Source organism: Rutilus rutilus (assembly GCF_951802725.1).
Source record: "Rutilus rutilus genome assembly, chromosome: 9".
Taxonomy (NCBI): Eukaryota; Metazoa; Chordata; class Actinopteri; order Cypriniformes; family Leuciscidae; genus Rutilus; species Rutilus rutilus.
This window is the reverse complement of record NC_140223.1, coordinates 30164674-30186933: the sequence shown is the minus strand read 5'-3', so window position 1 is coordinate 30186933 and position 22260 is coordinate 30164674. Positions and strand designations below refer to the sequence as shown.

Below are 22260 nucleotides of genomic sequence, written 5' to 3'. Positions count from 1 at the left end.
ATTCCTTTGTTTCCTCCAAACCGACCTCTCTTGCTCAGGCTGGTGCCGTCCAGACGGTAACCAGCCTTGTCTGCGGCCGCCACCAGGGCTCGCGCAAAGCTGCAATGGGTGAAGAGTGAGCCGTCAGAGGAGCTGCCGGCACTAGACCTCCTGCTGGAGAAGTTTCTGTCATCATCTTCTGAAGCCGAGCCCCAACCGTTCACCATCGAGCCTGGAGGGGAGCGGCCGCATGGGCGTTAGATTGACTAGGTTTTCTAGTTTATTGTTTTCCAGAAAAACAGGATGTATACGCTGAGACAGGATATATGCTGTACACACTAATAAGTTATTGATGCCTTCATTAAGGCGAATGGAAAAATACATTTATAATCAGAATAATACTGTATAATGGGGCTTCGGATGTGTGCTGGGAATGATTATCCTCTCATCTGAATAAAGATGAGCACAGGTGAGTTATGTTTGACAGGAGGTGCGTCAGCCACCTTCAAAATTATAAGGTAGTCACTGTTATGAAACTAATAACCACAACAAAATGGCTGAGTAGGGTAGATAATACAGAATACTAAAACATTAATGTCATTTAATATTACCCAAGCAGTTTTTTTTTTTTTTTTGGTTCACTAATCTGAGCTGTTCTGGCATTTATTTTTTCTCAAGTAACTTGTCCTGCTTTCATCCTGCATATAAACTCACACCAGCCACTTGACTACACATCACGACCTCACTTCCTTTTGATTGCTCTGATGGGAAGGAAGCACCTGCACGCGGCCTGAGGTGAAGCAGCTGATATCTCACACAGAAACACGCAGCATGATCAAAGCAACCACACGGCTACGTGCTGTTCTTCTTCTTTGGCACTTGTCAGATTTATGGCATGGATTTTTTTTTGATTGATAGCAACCCGGCACAAACATCCTCGGGGAAGATGATGTGAGATGGCGCGACTATTGTTTAATGATCTGAGAGTAAAGTTAAGAGGGTTACAATGGTTACTGGTGTTGCCTGGGTAATATTTTTATAGTTTCAAGTATGTCTCAAGATTCAACCTTGAGCTAATTAGGTCTCGGTGACAGATTTGTAGCCTAGGTCTTGGTGACACTACAAACACTGTAGTGCTTTCAAAACATTATCTAGTTTTTTCTTTAAGGGTTTTAAAAGAATGCAGCTTTAAAAGCCCCCTGAAATTAAATTTGAAGTTTTTCAGCTTTTAGTATGAATATGTTAGCCTTAAAGTTATGAATAAGCTGATGTATTCCAAAACAATGCCAAAATTCGCTTTAGGAGATAAAAGCATTCAAAACATACAGTCTCTCACCTCACAGCGGACTTCAGCTTCTCATCACATCTTCTGTCCAATCAAATGCTCTATAGAATCTAAAACGCCCCGCCACCTACTGTATGCTATAAATACCACCTGGCCAAAGCTCTATTATTGAATCCATCGTATCATCAGCGCTCGGATTCGCTTCAATGGTGCTGTCAAGTACGACTTGCAGTCTGTGAGGAAAACGAAACGCTTTTGGATATTTGAAAAGGTGGAGGAGCCATTCAATATGTCCCGTCTTAGCTTCCTGTTTCAGTGGAAATTACGTCAACGCATCAAACAAAGCTACGTGATCCAAGGCACTTCAGTGGGCCTTTAAAAATTATTAAATAGTTTATTAGAAAATACTACTTCTAATATTTTGTATTATTTATTATTATCACTGAAAATCTTTAACACTATATTTATACTGTAAAGTAAATACTGCTTGTTGCTAGCATATAAACCCCCCCCCCCCCCCCCCACAAAAAAAAATCATATTATAATAGCTGCAAATATAACAAAGATTTTCAAAGCACCAACATACATTTTGTGTTTCTCTTGTCTAAAAGAAAAAAAATAATAGGATGCAGACTAAAAAAAGAAAAGAAGGAAAACTCTTTCTGGCAGTCTCTTCCTTTGAATTTCCTCAGAAACTGCATATGGCTTTGTTTTGAAAAAAAAAAGAAAAAAAGTTGAGTCCCTCGAGACTGCATATAATGAATTGAATGTGCTGGCAGAGACAGAGGCAGGTACAGAGCTCCACATCAGAAGGGACGGCTCCTGCAGAATACCTGCACTACATCTCAGCGCCTCCTGCCTCCTCCAGAGACGACATCCCTTCTAACAACCAGCCACCTAAAACAGATCCCTGAAAATACCAAGCTTTCACTCTTTGCCATATAATAATGCTGGCAGCTGCAAAACAATAACCGTTCTCCGGCCAAAATACATTCAAGTTTGCAAACCCAAATGTTTTTATACGGCGTGGCGTACCATGAAGAGAACTTCCCACAAATTGCTGCTAATTTGGAGTTGGCAGTCACAAACGGCAAACGTTTTGAAGCTACACTACTGTAGCTACTATAATTATGGAGCTAATAAAAAATTTGACATGGTTTTTGAACATTTTATGGATTCGAAAAAGGCTATTTTTGACTGTCAGAACGTTTCGATAATACACAGTTAATATTCACAGCTCAGCTAAATGCAGTTGTAAAACTCATCCAACACCCTGCTGCCACTAAAGCTGATTTACACTGCCCTGAGCCCTCATCTGCATATCATTAAGCATCGTAATCATTCCCCTTGACAAGTAGGCGGAGACGCCCGCCTCAGGACACGTGACCTCGCGATCTGCAGTCGGTGCAAGGGTTTATGGGAGCGGAGTGGAGCAGGACAGTGAGCTCACTGCTCACATTACAACTCGTATAAAACACCCTCACTATTTCACAAACTCACTGATCTGCTGAGGGTTGTGCATGCAATAAATAATCAAGCACAATAAAGAAAAATATGTTCCAGTGATCTTTATTCCTCCTTAACTAAGCTGCCCAAACCACCCATCCATCCATAAAATAATAATGCATACGTCTCGGCCTGATTAGAGGAGCAACACTGTCCCATTTTGCCTCAGTCCTGTGGTAAATTAGAGAACAGAGGGCTTTTAGTTTCTAACCACGCAATGTCATACCCTTCACGTGTCCCTTATGACAGACGGCCCATAAAACCCTTTCAATAAGTTGTAAAATGGAAATGGTGCCTCCTGTCTCCAATGGGGAAATGGAGCCCTGAACGTGAGATTTATTCAAAATCTTCATGGGAAACCGGAAGCAATGAGGGTTGTGATTGAGTAAAATCATTTGTTTCAATTTTCTACGTTTCTTTACTCCCCCCCCCCCCCCCCTTTTTGTCTTTTAGTCTATCACTCCTCATTATGGTGATCAGAGTTTATCCCCAAATGCCTGAACAAACGCGGCCATTTTCAGGTGAGGTGAAAATAAATACAGCATGACAATGACAAACAAATACAGCTATTTACAGACAAGCAGAGCAAAACATAGTATTTTACCATGCTAGTACAAACAAAGCCAGCACATGCGGTACACATGTGAATAAACCACAACCGCTTCCCATGTAAAACATCAGTAGTACAATCTCAAAGAGCCCGCTGGACTGACACATGCTGGTTTTAGATTAGAGATCAGTACCTCTGTTTTACTGTCTTATCTTTACACGCACATTCTGTTGAATTGTAATTTGATATGTGAGTAGATCATATCGTTTGGTGTCTCTGACCAAATGGACTGCATTTTAATTAACTTTTTTAATAAAAAAAAAAAAAAGAGCCACTTCTTTTTCTCTACCTTCCATGCTGGGTTCAAACTGAGTCCTGAAATGATTTAAGAGAGATAGAAATCCCAGATTATGAGGACAACGGATGGGATAATGAGCAAATGAAATGGCCACCCCTGCAGTGCTTAGAGTACATGCAGTGAAAGAACGTAATCTGCACTGGACATCTAACTGTGCACCAAACTGAACACTGTTTAAAGGTTTAGATAAGGGCTTTATGCTTGTTTTAAAGAAATTCTTCATGTTCTTTCACAGGAAAAGTTCATAGAATTGATTACAGAAGTTAATTACAAAAGTGCACAAAAATATACGCTTACCCGTAATAGAGCTGTCCAAGTTGTCCATGCTGGAGCCTGGTGTGTGTTCGATGCCCCTAATTGACGGCGACATCTCGTATCCTTCATCCTCCTCCTCATCGTCGTCTTCGTCAGGGAGGTCTGTCTCGATATCGGACACTAGGGTGCTGGAGATGTAGCCCACGGGCGGCGCGGGGGCCTGGGGTGGGTAAGGCCCACCCTGCATGTGCCTGCGGAGAATTCCAAAGAAGTCAAACGTGAACATATCGTTTGCATAACCAAGCAATAGCTTCAAGGGTTGTCAGCTGGAGACAAAAGGTGTCAATGAGCGACAAGCCCAGACAAAAGAGAAATGCGTGGGGTGTGCTGTCTGTCAGGCGAAATGTGGTTTTCCTAGAACATTCCTTGTCATCTCTCCGATGAATTGGGACAATTCGGCTAATTCAGCAGTGCCATGGTTTGCATGCTAACACAATGACCTACTAATTGCAGCTTGAAGAGCATACAATGGCAACCACCACAGGCATGTCTTTGCTGTGGCTGTCACCCACTAGACAGCTAGGTTCGATGACAGCCCCACTGTGTGTCTATATATATGTGGATCGTGTGTGTTTGTGCAGTGCTTCTGCTTTGATGCGGTCTGTGCCAGGATTCGGATATAATTATGGGCTCTCCTCAGTCGTCAAAAACGCACTATGAGCAACATTCTCATTATGGCGGTAACATGACATCTTCCTCCTGACAAGTGGAGGCCGTTCCCTTACAGTGCCGACTGTAATAAGCGGAAGTCGATTTCTCTTGGACAGACAGGTTGAAGCATGGGTTTAGCATGGGGGCTTTATAAGAATGCTTTACACAGTCTGGGGTGGACGACTATGAATTGTTCTCATATTTAATTCAGCTGCATTCTTCATTTAATATCTTGCATTTATTGAAAACTACTAACAAATGCGGTGTAATAAAATGAGGTGCAGTGCTAGATATGTAAAAAATAAATAAAATAAATAATAAAAATAAATCAGATCTTCAAAGTTAAACAGCTATTTTATCTAGTGCAGAGGTATCCCAAAAAATGATTAGATTAGAGTTTTTATTTTTTTAAAAATCAAATTCATTAAATCATTAATATTATACATTTCAAAACAAAAATGATTTAAAAAATAAATAAATCATAATAATAATTTAAAAAAAAATGCCACCGGATCCTGATTTCGGCATCTCTGCTCTAGCGGTAAAACAATTCACCTTTAACTCAGATCTTACCAAGCCTGTTTAGCCATGTCCAACTGGTAAGCGCGGGTTAACTCATCTAGGTGGGCTTGGAGCATGGGCTGTATTTCTTCACGTGGGGATGGGCTCAGTGTGGCTGTGGACTGTTTGCCAAAGGAAACTGCTGCAGGGGAGGAGGCCACGCCCCTTATGGGAGGAGTGGGCACCCGCTCTTCCTCTTCCTCCAGCTCATCCTCTAAACCCTGATGGAGGTATGTCTGCACTGGCAATGGCGGGCCCCAACCATCACTATCATATCTGGAACAAAAGACAGAAACAAAATGAAAATGGACCGCAGACGAGTCCCTGTGGCACCCCACTACCAGTTGTGTGTTAGGCATGACTTTTTTTTAATTTAAATATCAGTCTAGTCAACAGTTATGGATATCGTGAGTTTAACAGCATTGTGGTAATGGTGTAAATATTAGGTTAAATGCAAAAAATCTAAAGGGATTTTCACAGCTTTACTTGATCTTTAATACAGGCTGATCTAGCAGAACAACTTTGCTTTTTATTTCCCAGAACTGTGCTTAGACATGCTGAAATAATACATGTCATAAAGCCAACATTCATTAGAGGAATTTGTCAGTGCACATCCCGTAGGACATAACAGTTTTAATCTGAAGCCATTAAAAGACAGTGGCGAGATTTACAGCGTAGAAGACTACTCATTTGCCAGAGAGCCTATTAAGCTGGATGACTCTCCGAGATGGAAATTAACAGGGTTGAAAGGCAAGCACACCTCTCGAGAAGGATATTTAATTTGTATCACCACCTTCATGTTTTCTTTTAACTGTACAGATGGGCTGACGCTGATGTCAGACCAGAGTGCAGTGTCGTCAGTGGCGGAAGTATATTAAAAGTTGCTGAGCGTGAACAGTTTGTCAAACAAGGTTTTAAGATTATCACACACTAGCAAAAACATTCCATCTATTTATAATGGACAACAACTAATAATTTATTGCTATTATTATTACTCATAATTTAGTGCTAGCAGCTTAATTAACTCTCTGAGGAATAAATAAATACCATTAGTGGATTTATAGATGGTATTAGCTAGCAAGAATGAGACTTTGAACAGTTTCCTATGCACATCATAGCCGTTTTTATTTCAAACTTGATGGGGAAAATTCAATGCTTAATTACATGGATCATCATCTCTAGATATTATAGATGTGACCATTGAATTTGCAGTGTGGATTGTTACTATTACTACTAAATAGAGCCGAATGAGTGACTCAGGACCCTACCCTCCTCCATCATGGTGCTCTGAGGCGTAGTGGTCCATCTCCGTGCCTGGAAGAGGGTGGATAGGAGGGGGAGGCAGTGGGACGTTTGCCCAGTTGGAGCCATTCATCTTGGAGGGCTTGGCGTTTGCTTTGGTCTTCTTCTTCTTTCCACCTTTCCCACCTACAACAGCAAAAAGTTGGAGATATTAGTTAGAGCTTGTACACAGAATAGTGTCACGTGATTTGGCAATGTCCATGTTTTCACCCTAAAAAAACACTCATTTATTCCCCACATAATGTGTGCTTGAAATTCTCTATACTAAGTGAAGGCTGTCGCAAAGCCAATGTCAAATGCAATTGCTTGTATTTTAGCATGTACAACTCCTCTTTGCACAACTTCTTTCAAAATGTTCTGAGCCAACACAGCCATAAAAAGCTATCTCAAGGCTGCGTGGTAAAAGAAACAGTTCACAGCATGTCAATGTCTCAAAGACTCAAAAAAAAGAAATTACTGAAAAAACCCTTTGACCTCCTTTTTACCACAGCTGCCATTCATGTAACTTTCTGGAATATCTTTTTTGCAACTCTAGTTCCATTCTATGAGTATGCCCTTCATTTTATGTATGCTAAGAAAAGAAGCTACTGAGAAAGAAACAGAAATGTGTGAAAGATGGAAAGAATAAAGGCTGTTGAACTTGAATATGACGTGCACACACAATCTCCCAGGACAAAAGATTTGGCAAATGACAAACTTGCCCAAGAACCAGTACATAGGATAGTAATTAATCACCCTTCTGTCACAATCTAATTAACAAAACCATCTAAATGTAACGGCCATCAATGCCAGATGAAGACATTTGGGACGAGGAAGTGATGTATATGTGTGTCCTCCACAGAGTACATGCAGAGGCGGCAGGATTCATTACTGTAAATTATTAATGCCGCCGCTGGCAAACTTGACGTGACCAGTGCTTTGGCGCGTGTTGCCAGATCCTCCCGTGTTTCAAGCCAGGCATAAAATAGCTGAGGCTGATGGAGTCAGACACACGGCCAAATGCAAATGGGAGGGGGGACCTTCACTGGCAGCACTTGTACTGTATGGGATCCTATCTGTCATCATCTTCCTCTGTCTGCCAATGGCCTCTAATCGTCCCTGCCGCCTCGAAATGTTCCGATTCAAGCAACCCTGTGGCTTCAAACATCATGTTATTTAATATGATGCCAGGACTTTGACAGGGCTGTACATTAAGTCTAAAAAACTCTTTATAAAAGCCATGTTGAATCACATTCAATGGCTATGAAAAGACCTGGATCCTAAAGGAATATTCCACCCAAAAATTAAAATGATCATGTTGTTCCAAAACCATATGACTTCCCTTCTTCTGTGGAACATAAATACATTTGAAGAATTGTGCTGGTCAGTAAATTGAATTAAACACGGGTCCCTATGAATCGTTCTTCACGATTTTATAGTACTTTAGGATTAGTCTGTCCCAATTTTGAGTAATTTACTGACATTAAATAACTAGTGGTGCAATGAGAATCATTCTTTTAAATATTTTCAAACAGTTGGTCTAGTCAGTTCACAAAACCCAGTTCAGATCGGATTTTGTGAACTGGCTGTGAACTGGCAAATGGCTAAACCGTTTGATTATTAGTTGATCCAGTTCACAAAATGGTGTCTAAAAGATTAGGATTTAAATGAATGAAATGAATTGATGAAAAATATTAATGTAAACTATATGTAAGTAATACTAAAATGAGAGATTGTTACTGAATAAATGTGTGTTCCTCAAAGTTTAGAAAACTTCAATTTTTGACGTATATTAGTCCTTTCTTAAAGGGTTAGTTCACCCAAAAATGAAAATTCTGTCAGTAATTACTCACCCTCACGTTGTTCCAACCCCGTAAGACCTTCGTTCATCTTCGGAACACAAATTAAGATATTTTTGATTAAATCTGAGAGCTGGCTCACTCCTCCATAGGCTTCTATGTGAGTTGGTTCACGTAGTGTTTTTGCGCAGCGCGTCTGTGTTACACGTCACCACGTAGGCTCATTATTGGCCGACGCTGGTCATGTGTGTGATGCGTGGTGACGTGTAACACAGACGCGCTGCGCAAAAACACTACGTGAACCAACTCGAGGCCCAGATAGAAGGAAATGAATAGTGGAATAAAGTCGTTATTTTTGTTTGTTTTTGCGCACAAAAAGTATTCTCGTCGCTTGATATACTTAAGATTGAGCCACTGTAGTCACTTGGACTATATTAACGATCTCTTTAATACATTTTCTGGGCCAGCAAGTTTCGGTCACCTAGAAGTCTATGGAGGAGTGAGCCAGCACTCAGATTTCATCAAAAATATCTTAATTTGTGTTCCGAAGATGAACGAAGGTCTTACGGGGTTGGAACAACATGAGGGTGAGTAATTACTGACAGAATTTTCAATTTTGGGTGAACTAACCCTTTAAGCTTGAAAGCTTTGGTTCACATTTACTATGCAGTAAGAAGAACATGCTTTAAAAAAATTGTGTGTGTTGAACTGAAGAAAGTCACAGGTTTGGAATTAGTGTTTTCAAAACATTCATTTCAGGGTGCACTGTTCCTTTAAGAAAAGCAAAAATGAGTGAGAAAGAACGAGAATGCTATAAGATGAGTACTGTAGCTATGCACAGTTTATGGCAGATTTGTCATACGGAGGCTGACGTTTATGATACTCTCGGCAGCCGGCCTATTAGAGAGTGTTCTCTTCGCCGGAACTTCTCGCTGACGGTGCGCTATTGTTCCGGCGGGCGGGGGAAAGCGGGAGGCATTAGGAGTCTTGTGGAGGGATGGAAGTGTCAAACGAAGATGAATAAAGCATGCTAGTAATAAAAAAAATAACAACAGGCTAGAGGCAGAAGAGGCAGAAGTGGCTGGAGTGGGGGGAAGTAATTGGGTTTCCTAATCGTTCCTCTGGGTGACGCGTGGCATCGGACAATAAATGGAGAGATGGCGTGATTACTCAATCACTCCCTCAGTTCCTCTCTCTCTCTCTGTCTCTCTCGCTCTCTCCTCCTTTCTTTCTCCCTCTGTTTGTTGAGTAGAGGGCATCAATAATGTAAACGAGTCTCTGTTGAGGAGTCGGGGCAGCTCCTGAAATTACCAATGTAAGAAATGTGAGGAAAACAGAAAGGAAGGGTCCTGTGGGGGGAACAGTGACTCGACTGACAAACATGAGGTGGCTTTCTGAACTAGGCCGAATCAGGCCGGATCAGAGGCGACGGAACTTGGTTGTATTTCATAACTTGAGGTTCCACACCTTTAATAACACATCAATGAGAGCTTGCTCAACTCAGATCTGTCCTATCTTGTATAACGAATTATGATCTAATTGTATGCTATGGTGGGAAAAGGGAGTAATAACAGTATTTGAAAATAATTTGCATTTAATGGGGCAGTACAAATGCTTTATGGCTTTTCGATTGCAGGGAAATGCATGTGTTTTTGATTACGACCAGAACGTTTTTCACAAAGGAAGCTGTGAATTTTGGCTCTCAAAACACACACAAAACAGCAGTGAATATGGGTGAAACGTGTTTTACTGTTTTCGCTTTCCTTCAACAGCTTTAAATTAATTAAAAACCTGCCTTGACATCTATAATAGGAGATCAGATGCTAAAAGTGAAGTGATTCCTGATATAAAATGAAACTCAAGCTCTGAAAAGATGAATAGGTTCTGTGTGGAAAATATGCCAATTCACTGGGATCAATATCGAAAGCTCAAATATTTCAGAATTATTTTGGGATAGTACGCCAAAATGAACCGCAGCAAACAAATTAAGTACATATGTTTGCTTGGAAACAATCAAGCGTAATCCTTGGAAATGCTTATTTGCTCAGCTTTTTTTTTTTCTTCCCTTTTCCTCCTATGTGAACTGTCTTAACATAACCAAAAAATGTATTCAGTAAAAAACTATAATCTTGAACTTGTACACTACCGTTCAAAAGTTTGGGGTCAATTTTAACACTTTTATTAATACTTTTTTAATGCTTTTTATACTTGTGTTATTTGATACATTTATTCTACATACATCTTTCTTGTTTCCAGCGTTACATTGATTAAAAGTGACAGTATTTATATTGTTGCAAAACCTTTTTTTTTTTTTTTTTATATTAAGCAGCACAACTGTTTTCAACACTGATAATAAGAATAAATGTTTCTTGAGCAGTAAATCAGCAAATCAGAATGATTTCGAAAGGATCATGTGACACTGGAGTTATGGCTTCTGAAAATTCTAATTAAATTATTTCACAATATAAACTGTTATACCGATATATGCCGATAATGTATATTTCCAAAAGCATGATCTGTATAAATTGTCTGACCCCGGATTTCCACCAACTGCGGAACGGCTGCGTGTCGGCCCCGTGCTACGTCGTCCTTCAATACCCACCAGGTCCGGATTTGTTGCGGAACGGCTGCGGCCATGACTGACAGCTGAAGTCACAAGGACCCACGAGATCTCGCGAATTCACGTATGATCGCGCGATATAAGTGCTGAATTGCTGCGGAGCTCTCCGCCATCCGGAAAAAATAGAAGCTCTGCGTATCTGCTCCGGAGGGCTGCGGATCGCAGGAGTCGGAACGCAGCCGTTCCGCAATCAGTGAAAATACACATATTGACTTTAATGGAAACCTATTGAATCCGCCGCCATTCCACAGTTGGTGGAAATTAGGGGTGAATGATGAATGATGAATAATGAAATACGACATCAGTTTTCATGTTAATCAGGTTGTTAGCCAGAGAACCTTAAAATGCTACGAAAAGGTTAAACCAGATCAGATTGACTCGATTTGGTCGTGATCTCTATCTTCAATCCTTGCCTGAAGAGCTTGAGATGTTTGACCTAAATCTACCCTTGTGGTCCTAATTGTAGTCCGTGAAACACTTGAGCCAGATGCTTGGAGAGCTTCCCATCTAATGTCTGAGGCTGTGTAGGGTTACTGCACAGTTAAAGCACTGGCATGAAACTTGATTATAGAGGAGAAAGAGAGCCACATGGACAACGAGACGAGAGGATGGGGGCCGTCTCTGTGTCCTATAAATGACCTTGTAATTTTCAGTACATGAATTTTATTGTAGCTTGTGACCATTAACGGGAGGAATTTGCTCAAATCAACCCTCTCAAGAGTGCGTGGATGTGTCTTCTTTTACCAATGGCAAAACTGACCTATGCTATTATCATAAACGCATTGGCATTGCTAACACAAGGTTAATGACAATGTCAAAAGATGCTTTGCTGGAATTGTGCAACATGTCAAACATAGGCAGAATATAAGGATTGAGTGTCATCCACAATTTCCCCTTCACATGTGAAAAGGGCTATGAGGAACCAAAGTGTGAAAAGAGAAGACCAGAAACTCTATGCTAAATTCTTCAAACTTTAAGGCAGTGTGTCCACCAAAGCATTTCTTTGGATTTTTTTCAATTGGTTTCCAATGGGGGCGCCGTGTATTTGAATTCAAAGCGCTAAGCGACTATTTACACAAGCTTGCCGTTTTTTTCTGGTCGCCGAGAGCTGGACATTTTTTTACTTTGAGTAAAACTCATCGCTCATCACTGTCACTTTTTACCCAGCCGTCCAATCACAGTGGAGGAGTGGCAGGACAAACCCCAACACTAACCAACCGCCACATCCCACTTGTACTAAGACAACAGATGACAACAACAAGCACAACAAAAGAACAAAATCATTCAAAACAATGGCCAAAGCAAGTACTTTACATTCTGACGACATTTTTTACATCCATAAACAAACTATCTGTGAAATCAGACAGCATTTAATTATAATGGGTTCTATCTGCCTTTGTCATCAGATGTAGACACGGTGTAGATGTTCTTGATTTACTTTTTAAGAATGAATTAATGGACTCAAACTGTTATTATGGAAAGGTCTATGCTCTGACGCACCTAATATCGCAACAGTATCCACCATATTTTGCTTTTTTATTTATTTTTCATAAACAGGACTTTTACAGTACATCCACACAGTGGAAGTCTATCCAGTAGAGATGACAGCTATGAGGAACACAATTATTACACAAACCATATTATTCAGAGTATACAGCAGGGGTCATGGCGTGTGCACCACGGTTAGTGGAGGTGAAAGGGGAGAGGGGAAGACTGAAGGAAAGATGCGGGTGGGCTGCTGACCCGGGACCGGTGAAATACCAACCTGACAGACTGTTGCTCCGATCTGAGCTGTTGTGGGAGCTGGTGGTGCTGAAATCCTGCGATTGGTTGTGTGGCATTCTATTAGACAATCCGTCAGCCAATCGGTAGTCAGGAATGAAAAGGAGTGCTAGTGGAGGCGAAGGGCAAAAAAGTGGCATCAGGTGGAGGGCAAGATGGCACAAGCGCATGCAAGGGCGTGCAGTTAGAGCAACGAGCAAAGCACTGATTTCACACACAACTCCTGTTTCAAATGCCTGTTCTTTCTAATTTAACAATGCTTAGACTTAGTGCTTGATATCGGACACTTTTCGCTCTGTTCCCAAACCGACTGAGCTGCCCATGTAGGGATCATTTGAAGAGGTCAACAGCTTCAGTGCTCTCATTTTGGCTACATTCAGGAAATATTGCATCCATCCTTGCATGATAAAGCAATCTGAGAATTTACTACAATGAGCTCAATGAAAAAAATAAACAAGACGAAGGATAAAGTGAGAAAGTGCTGATTTTAAATATATAAGATAATTAAAATATACAAAAAAATATTTCAAATAAAATGATGATATATAATGTATGTATATGTATATATATATATAATTTGACCTCATAATTTTAAATTACTTGTAATTATATAGTAATACAATATATAATATAATATAATATAATATATACTGCTGTTAAATCGATTAATAGCAATTAATCGCATCTAATATAAAGGTTTGTGTATAATATAATATAATAATAATAAAGTGAGGCATCTTTAGCATCAGTTAAGATGCTGCCTACATAGGTAGCGGGCAGCATGGCAGCTCACTTGATTTTGGAACAGAGCCTAATTGCTTTAAAATCTCTCAATTTGTCTAGTTTCTTGGGAAACTGTATCTTTCCGATGTTAACAACATACATTAGTGCTAATTTTCCTGGAATTAATTCTATTTGTTGGCAAGTTAACCAGTTCATGGAATCATTTATACGTGTGATTTACAGTCATTTTTTAGTCTGACAAGGCCAAATGAAAGCGCAAATGGTTTTTAATTGCGTTAAGGAGAGGCTACAATTTATCATTCTGTTCAACTGTGGAGAATGAGTTCATTAATATGGATAGTAGTACTTTTTTTATTTTAAAAAAAATAAAATAATGCAGAGTGCATTTGTCTAAAAGCTTTTTCAAAATAGAATAAATCTTGGATAATGATGTTACATTCTTTTAGCCCAAAGACAATTTAAATAATAAATGCAGTCCGGTTGGTTCGGAAACACATTCAAGGGTCATGGATTTTGTTATGGGCCAATGATACGCATTCTTATTGTTCCTGAATGTCAAAAAAATGCAACAATAATGCAATGTTGGTCAAATTAACGCTGATACAAACCTCAGGCAATATCCAGAAATAGAGCAATTGGCTTTGTTTCAAAAGATTTTGGACGTAAAAAACAAGCTCACATGAAGTATCACACAGACACACATACACACACACAGACACCCCTGGCCCTTCAGCTCGACTCACTGTTGTTGCAGGAGTTCTTGTCTGGCAGTGAGTAGCCCAGGCTTGCCATTTCTTGCTTGGCCTGTAGGGAGGTCTTCCACTGGGCTTCGGGCAGATCGACGGCCAGCTCATGAATGCTGTTGGAATGGAGGATCTGGGTTGTGGCGTATGGCGTGGCCTGGGAGGCGGGGCTTGGGCTGCCGAATCCACCTTTGGTGGTGAAGTCAATGCTGCTGTAAATGGCTCCGTCTGAAAGCATGGTGCCCGTCTTATCAGCCTGGGAACTGGGCATCCCGTCTGAGAGGCACGGCGAGATGGAGGGAAGGAGAGATCAACAAGACTGTGAGGCTAATGTCTTAGAGAAGTGCGGAAGTGATGTCTCTTTTGGAAGAAATCAAATCAAAATATATCAATGCGTTTCTACAAACTCATTCCCACGAAAATATCATGTTTATTTGTTTTAAAATGTTACATCATTTATTTCAGAAAATTCTCTCAGATTCTAGATCAATTTTTCCGTTTTTAATAATACCCCAAAAAGTGTCACACACATTCACACATATACATAATACTCAAATAATTATGGAATTATTACATTTTGGTATTTGAGTCAGTGTAAATAATAATAATAATAATTAATAATAAATTGATATGATTACAATAAATGTATGATAAGAAGAAGAATCATTGCCAATTATTAATATACTCAAATAATAATATTATTTTTATACTGAATACTCAAATAATTATGGAATTATTACATTTTGGTATGTGAGTCAGTGTAAATAATAATAATAATAGTACAATTAATTATACAATTATTATTATTATTACAAATAAATTTATATGATTATAATAAATGTATGATAAGAGGAAGAATCATTGCAAATGATTAATATACTCAAATAATATTATTATTTTTATACTGAATACTCAAATAATTATGGAATTATAAAATGTTGTTATCATTTGTATAATGTAATTTATATGATAATATTAAACAATGATATTTACAGATGAGTAAATTATATATATATATATCATGTAACTTACATTATATAAAATAAAATATGTATATAATACTACTACTAATAACACTAATAATACACTGACTCAGACAAAATATAACATAAAATAACAAAATATAACAAATATATACAAAAGATAACAAAATATATACAATATATACACTAAACAAACATATAATATACAATAAACTCATAAGTTGTGAATATGCTATGCTTTTTTGTCTACTATTTGGTGTGAACCGGCCTTTAATTCATGTTCAGTTCTCTCCCTTTGACTCACTACTGCTACTACTATCTTTTAGCATTTTTTCTTTGCCACTTCTGGATGAAATAATGGCGTAACTCTACATGTGTGTGTACTGAAGGGAAAATGATATACAGCAGCTGCATCTGCACCACTCGCGCTGTGGCTGTCCTTCACGACTCACTGCTCGACCACCATCTTTTCCTCACACCCCCCCCCCACCCCTCTCCTCTCCTCTTCCTCTGTGTGACAGCGGGTCAGAACGACAGACATTAGTTTCAGCGTGACAGCAGATGCGGGTGGCCATATAGGTCTGTCTCCAGCACACGATGAATAAATGTGTGTGTCCAAACACGGCCCATGCAATATGCATACAGGTGTACATCAGGACAACACCGGGACACCCTGAATGAATCACTGTCCAGAAATATGACATTTTCTTTCAGTTGATGGAGAGGGCTTGCTTTTAACATTTTAAACTTTCGACTAACCGCATTTCTAACCAATTTAACACGTCCTAAATTTCAAGCCAATGCAGCAATGGGTCTGAGAGTAGATTTACCTCCACGGCCGAAGTTGTTGAGGTCATTGGGTCCTCCAGAACCGTTGTTAACCGGCAGACTGGTGGTCGGCCAGGAGTCGGCGAGCCACGGGTACCCCGAATCACTGGCATTCAGCAGACCAGGACGACTGCGGGAAGACAAACCATGCGTGTGAGACTTCATTCTCCATATCGAGTTTCCACACTATTTGAGCAATGAATTTCCATAACTTTGCAACTCATTTGTGATTATTGGATATGGGTTTTTTTTTTAAATATTGATTCAGACTGACACAGACAGAATTATTTAATAATAGTGGTTTTGACTGAAAAGAAGAATTTCACTTATGAGTGTATGAAAGTTTTATTCATAAGCTACACAACAGCACATGGAATATGTATATAACGCGAGTTATGTAATCAGATTACTTTTTTCAAGTAACTAGTAAAGTAACGCATTACTTTTATATTTACAATATAATACCCGAGGGATCTCACAATAAAACGGCGTATTTTCAGTTTTAAGTCAACTAGTAGCCTAGTTGTATCATTTCTTCCGATAATGCCCTCTGTAACCGGTAGGCGTGGCTTGGGAGGGGCCTCGTAGGGCAGCGAAACAAGTGCATTCTGGGAGTTGTTGTCTTCCATCCACATGAGCCAAAAATACATTTTCTGGCTTTTCTCAGTCTAGAACTTCTTGTGTTGGTTTCTCACCAACTTCTAAAATAATTTCACATTTCTACTACATAAATGACCCAATTTAAATACACATTTATCTTTCCAGCAGTGAAATATCCCTTTCACTTTTGGTGTGAAAGGGATTTTACATTTGCTAAAAATAGAACTTTTTTTTTTTTTTTTACAAATTTACAAAACAAACAAGCAAGCCCAGTACATATGAGAAAAGTAATGCAAAAAAAAGTAACAATGCATTACTTTCCATAAAAAGTAGCTATGTAACCCAATTAGTCACGTTTTTAGGGAGTAGCGCAATATTGTAACGCATTACTTTTAAAAGTAATTTTCCCAAACACTGGGCAACAGATGCTGAGGAGAAATAATGAATTAAACGCATGACAAATCTGCAGGGAGTCAAAATGAAGACACAACACAAACAAATGGTTGTGTATGTCATTCATTCCCATGGCATCTCTTTTCACCAGAAAATGCTAAATATTCCAGGATTTTACTGAGTACCACCACATTTTCCAAATGTTTTCAATCTATTCTTATTTGAAAGACTAGTACCATAGTGGGGTCAACTCAATATTTTGTTTTAATTTAAATACACAAAGCTTTAGAAGACATTTTGATTGTAGATGCATAAGAAACACCCTTAAAGCGAACACCCTTCAGAGCGTGCCGACAGACACACACCCTCATTTAACAGATCACCCCTCACTATAATACACCATCTTTAGCTCACCAAACTCCTGTGTTTTACAACACACTCCTCCACATCTGACAATCGGCTCACATAGGAGGTTTCATTTAACAGGTGTTGTGCGCTTTCCCAAGGGTGTGTGTGGCGTAAAGGCATCATTAAGACTTTAAGCTGTCATGAGTGAGTGCTGTGGGCCATTATGACCACTTTACTGTGCAATCACCTCTCGGATGCTTGTTGCCATGGGCAACAGATGCTGAGGAGAGCTTGTGTTTCAGCCTCTCTGTGATGTTTTTAACCGCATCCTTTCGTTTGTGCTGCTAAAGCCACAATAAAAATGGCTGTTTTTTTCCTCTTCAGAATGAGCATAGATGGAAATAAAGAGCCATTGGTTGCGCCAAGGCTGGGAATGTCACAATAGAGGAATGGAGAAAGAGTGGAGAGGTGGATGAATGAAGCGCTCAAGGACTTTCTCATTTTTTCGGCCCGCATCTATGTATTTTCGCCTTTCATCACTGTTAGAGGAGCAATTTGTGGTCATGGTCACAGAGACAGAGCAACGCTGGTGCGAATGAGAGATTTTAAAAGACATGAGAACAAACCAAAAGACATTTTTAAAAAACTAGTCAGTCCAATCAGCGGCCATCTTGGTAACGCCCAACAGCTATTTTCTTTTTATCATTTACCCACATGCATGTTGTTCCAGAAATATAATAATTATTTTTTTTATTTAATAAATAAATAAATAATTATGAATATTATATTGTTGTTCAAAATTGCATTAATTGCTAAATTGCATGATTCTATAAATGTATTATTGTACCAGTAAATAAATAAATAATATTAGTAGTATTAAGTATTTAAAAAGTATTTCTAAATTTAAATTTAAATTTAAATCTGTCATTTACCTACCCAAAGGTATTTTTGTTCCAATAAATAAATAAATAAATAAATAAATAAATAAATAAATAAATAAATAAATAAATATTGTATAATTGTATTATTGCGGCAGTAAATAAATAAATAAATAAATATTAGTAGTAGTATAAAGTATATAAAAAGTGTTTCCAAATTTAATATGAATTATGATTTTATCATTTACCTACCCAAATGTATTTTTGTTCCAATAAACAAACAAACAAACAAACAAACAAACAAACAAACAAATAAATAAAATTACTGCCATTTGACATGCATGTTGTTCCAAATATATAATAATAATAATAATGATAATAATTATTATTATTAATAGTAGTTAGTAACTAACTAACTAACTAACTAACTAACTAACTAACTAACTAACTAACTAACTAACTAACTAACTAACTAACTAACATTATATTGTTGTTCCAAATTACATTCTTGTGTTGTATAATTGTGCCAATGAACAAACAAACAAACAAATAAATAAACAATTATTATTATTATTATTATTATTATTATTATTATTATTATTATTATAAATATCCAAACAAAGTGCATGATTTCTTCTCATGGCAAAAAATAAAAATAAAAAACAAACAAAGAAAGTGGCGAGTGGTCCAGCTTATACACCTAACAAACGCAACTGATACAGCTTGATATCAATTTTTTGTTTTGTTTTCTTGATACAGCTCTGTTTCTGTTCAACCGTAGTTGTAGCATGTAACCCAAAATTGAACTTTAAAAAAGTTGAGGCTTCATTTCTGACAGTTGCTGCTATGTTGAATGTCGCGATATCTTCTATTTATTTGACCTCGTTTGACCTGTGTACAGTCTGTGTACATGCAGTGACTCAGTGTAGATGTGCATCAAGACACACCAGTCGTCTTTGTGTCTTTTCTTTCTCTATTTCAGCGTGACTCTCTCTCTCCGGTCTCGTCTCCTCAGTGGATGTACATTTGCCCTGAGGTGGCTTGTCTCCCCCCAGGTCCGGGGAACAGTGTGTGCTTTTTGAAGCCGGCGGCAATATACCGGTAATGGCAGTGTAGCAGCCTGTCGCTCTCTAAGCCACAGGTTTTAATAAGAGCCAGCGGAGCCCGAATGGAGGGTCTCGGGCTGAGGAGGAGGGGGTCCTGACAGACTAAGCGCCCCCTGATGTGGCAGCTGAATGCCAAAACAGGCCCTCAGGGGGAACGAGTCATTCAAACTGATGCTTCCTCTTCAGACACGTTGACTTCTTATAGGGTAATACGTTGAAGACTTCTCAAACCTTCCCACTCCGCTTTATTTTTTTTTCTATCTGAAAAACAATCCTGTGCCCTCCTCACCTCCTCCGAAATGCTCTTTCCTACCCGCTTACAATCAGGTCCTCTCTACCTTTGCTGTTTTTGTTTTGCTCGGCCCTCAGGTGATCTTTAAGTGTTACTTCGAAATCTAGATCGAAATCTGAAGTTTTTTAACAATTTACTTTTTTATAAAATAAATATGCATTTTATTTGAAAGGAAAACATGTTTTTTTTTTTTTCATTTTTCATCAAAATATCATATTAAGGAAGCCTTTTTCTGCTCCACAGTTTCATATTTCAAATGTCACAGTGTGACTACACCGTAAAAAGAGTTGCTGCCTTAAATTTTTAAGTGCAATCAACTTGGATGTTTAAGTCATTACTACTTAAATTACATCAGACTAACTTAAAATGAAAATTGCTTAACTTATTTTGATGAGTTAAAGCAATGTAAAAACATACTTTGTTACAACTTATTGATCCATTTTTAGTGTATATCTCACAGTGAGAGTATTTTCTCTTATTATTATTCAATTATTATTATACACATTTTTTATTTTATTTTTTACTTATTTTCCCCCTCCAAGGCAGTAATGGGATTCCATAATAACGTTTTCTATATCTGAAACAACCTTTCTTCTAACTTTCCATTCCATACTTCATCTGACATTTTGTGTGGGCGGGGACCACTAATATTAACCAATAATATCATAGTAATTTATTTAATATTCGACAATTTGTTATTATTATATACACATTGTAAGCTAAAGTCCCCCTGTGGTGAACATTCAGCTTTTAATGTTGTTTATATGTCTATGTGGTGTTTTTAATATGCTTTAAGATGTGCAAATTCATAAGTCAACACCATTGCGGAGTATTTTTCCTTTAAAACTCCAGTGAACCAAAGACAGTCTCAAAAACATGGTTTGAAATCGCTGGTGTTTCTGACATCACAAACTACCTTGTGACCAATCATGTCAACGTGTGATCGTCAACGAGTGGATCTCTGAGCTGGTGTGAGTGAGTGGAGGCGGGGCTCATTTGCATATTCATAGAACCGTGTATTTTAAGCCATGAAGAAATTTGTTTTCAAGGACTTTTTTTTTTTTTTTTTTTCATTTTGGTGATCAAAGATGAGTACAGGGGGACTTTAAAACTGAGTCAGTGTGTTTAAGAATTAACATTAACGAAGACTTAAATTATTCAAGATTATTGTAAAGTGTTAAGGTCCGTTCACATCAAAAATCTTTCTAAACATAAAAGAATAGCAGAGTTCATACCACAACTATAACGATAGCACACCGGCACAGAGAAATGATATCCTTGGAATCACTTTCAGAATTTTTTTTTGTCCAGCTGATGAGCAATAAAAACATTGACAGCCAATCAGAATCCATCCTGCTTTAACGAGCTCGAGTATTTAAAGCGGCAGACGACAAAACCTCAGAGCGTGTTTATATCATAGACTGTAAAAAAAGATGGACGACGCCCCTTCGCTCTCTTCCATTGATGAAATAAAGTAAATACAATCTCCTCAGTCCTCCGAAGATCCCGAAAAAAATGTCCGTTGGTGCTTCAGTGACTACATCGCTCGAGAACCTGTCAATCACAGCTGTCAATCATGACGTTACACCACCGCATCACGTAACTAACTAAAAACCAACTTATTTTTGAAACTTGATAAAAACGACAGCAAATGAAAGAAACCACCTTTGGAAAAAAGATATTTGAAGTGTAATTTAATTGTTTAGTTGGTCTCATGTCCCGTTGAATAACACGGGGAGGCGGGGTTTATGACCTATACTAGGACCAGTCACTGGGGGGCGATCGAGACGTTTTGGCTTCACTTTTCAGGGCTTGTGCGGCACGCTTGGTTTATATTAAGGGGGGGGGGGGGGGGGGGGCTTTAACACTGTTAAAGAGTTGGATTCCCATGCTAAACATGGACAAAGTTTCAAAAATTAAGTTGTACGTTTGATGGAGTATTTCTGTGGCAAAAATACTTTCTGGTTTGTTACAAGTTTCGGAAAGTTTTTTTCGAGTATGGGCCTGTGTGACGTCAGATGCGGCGGAATTTCCTTATACGGGTCCTAAGGGCACTTCTCCCGGAAGGGCGCGCGCGCACCCGTAGACCAGAGCGAGAGAGCGAAAGCAGTACGCCCATCAAAGCGCTGTGCTCGCTGGAGTCACAGGACTTTGTTTGTTCCCTGCATTTCGACGATGATTGTTTTATAAACAAGGCCCAGTTCGACGCCGGATTTAGCAGTCCCAACGATAAAGGTTCACGGTCGTGCGTTGGAACCGCAGGCGGTGAGTAAAACTGCTTCAAATGTCTGTGTGTTGTTAGCTATCGGCGCGTAAGCACAGCAAGTAAACAACATGATCACGTATAGTTAATGTATCTATGGAGCATGCGATGTTTAGCATTTGTTTAGCTGGCCACTGTAGCTGCCTATCTTTCTTTTATAAATATAATAAAACTAAAGACTTTTTGGAGATATGAAGGATGCAATACTACTCTATAGGTACTCAAGATTAACATGAGATTGACTGAAACTGAGTGTTTCACCCCCCCTTTAAACAGAGCGTTTTCGTTCGTAAGTGTGGACGCTAATACAGTTATCGTTATAGTTATCTCTATAATTTAGCCCTTTACTGTGTAAGCTAAATGTGTAGTGGATGCAGTTTCCTTCAAATTGAAGA

General features: G+C 38.7%; 1 protein-coding gene across 16 annotated transcripts in view; it reads right to left on the bottom strand.

The window, feature by feature from the left end:
• Positions 1–22260, bottom strand: part of robo2 (roundabout, axon guidance receptor, homolog 2) — a 453442-nt gene that overhangs the window by 4116 nt on the left and 427066 nt on the right. For 7 of the 16 annotated variants that reach the window (XM_084418220.1, XM_084418230.1, XM_084418228.1 and 4 more), the window contains 7 exons: positions 15988–16115; positions 14175–14450; positions 12671–12796; positions 6474–6633; positions 5218–5481; positions 3976–4184; positions 26–211 (listed from right to left, as the gene is read on the bottom strand). In XM_084418220.1, coding sequence (XP_084274346.1) covers positions 26–211; positions 3976–4184; positions 5218–5481; positions 6474–6633; positions 12671–12796; positions 14175–14450; positions 15988–16115 — 1349 coding nt within the window. The remainder of the gene's footprint in view (positions 1–25; positions 212–3975; positions 4185–5217; positions 5482–6473; positions 6634–12670; positions 12797–14174; positions 14451–15987; positions 16116–22260) is intronic. The other 9 variants (XM_084418222.1, XM_084418224.1, XM_084418227.1 and 6 more) reach the window with 3 other exon arrangements.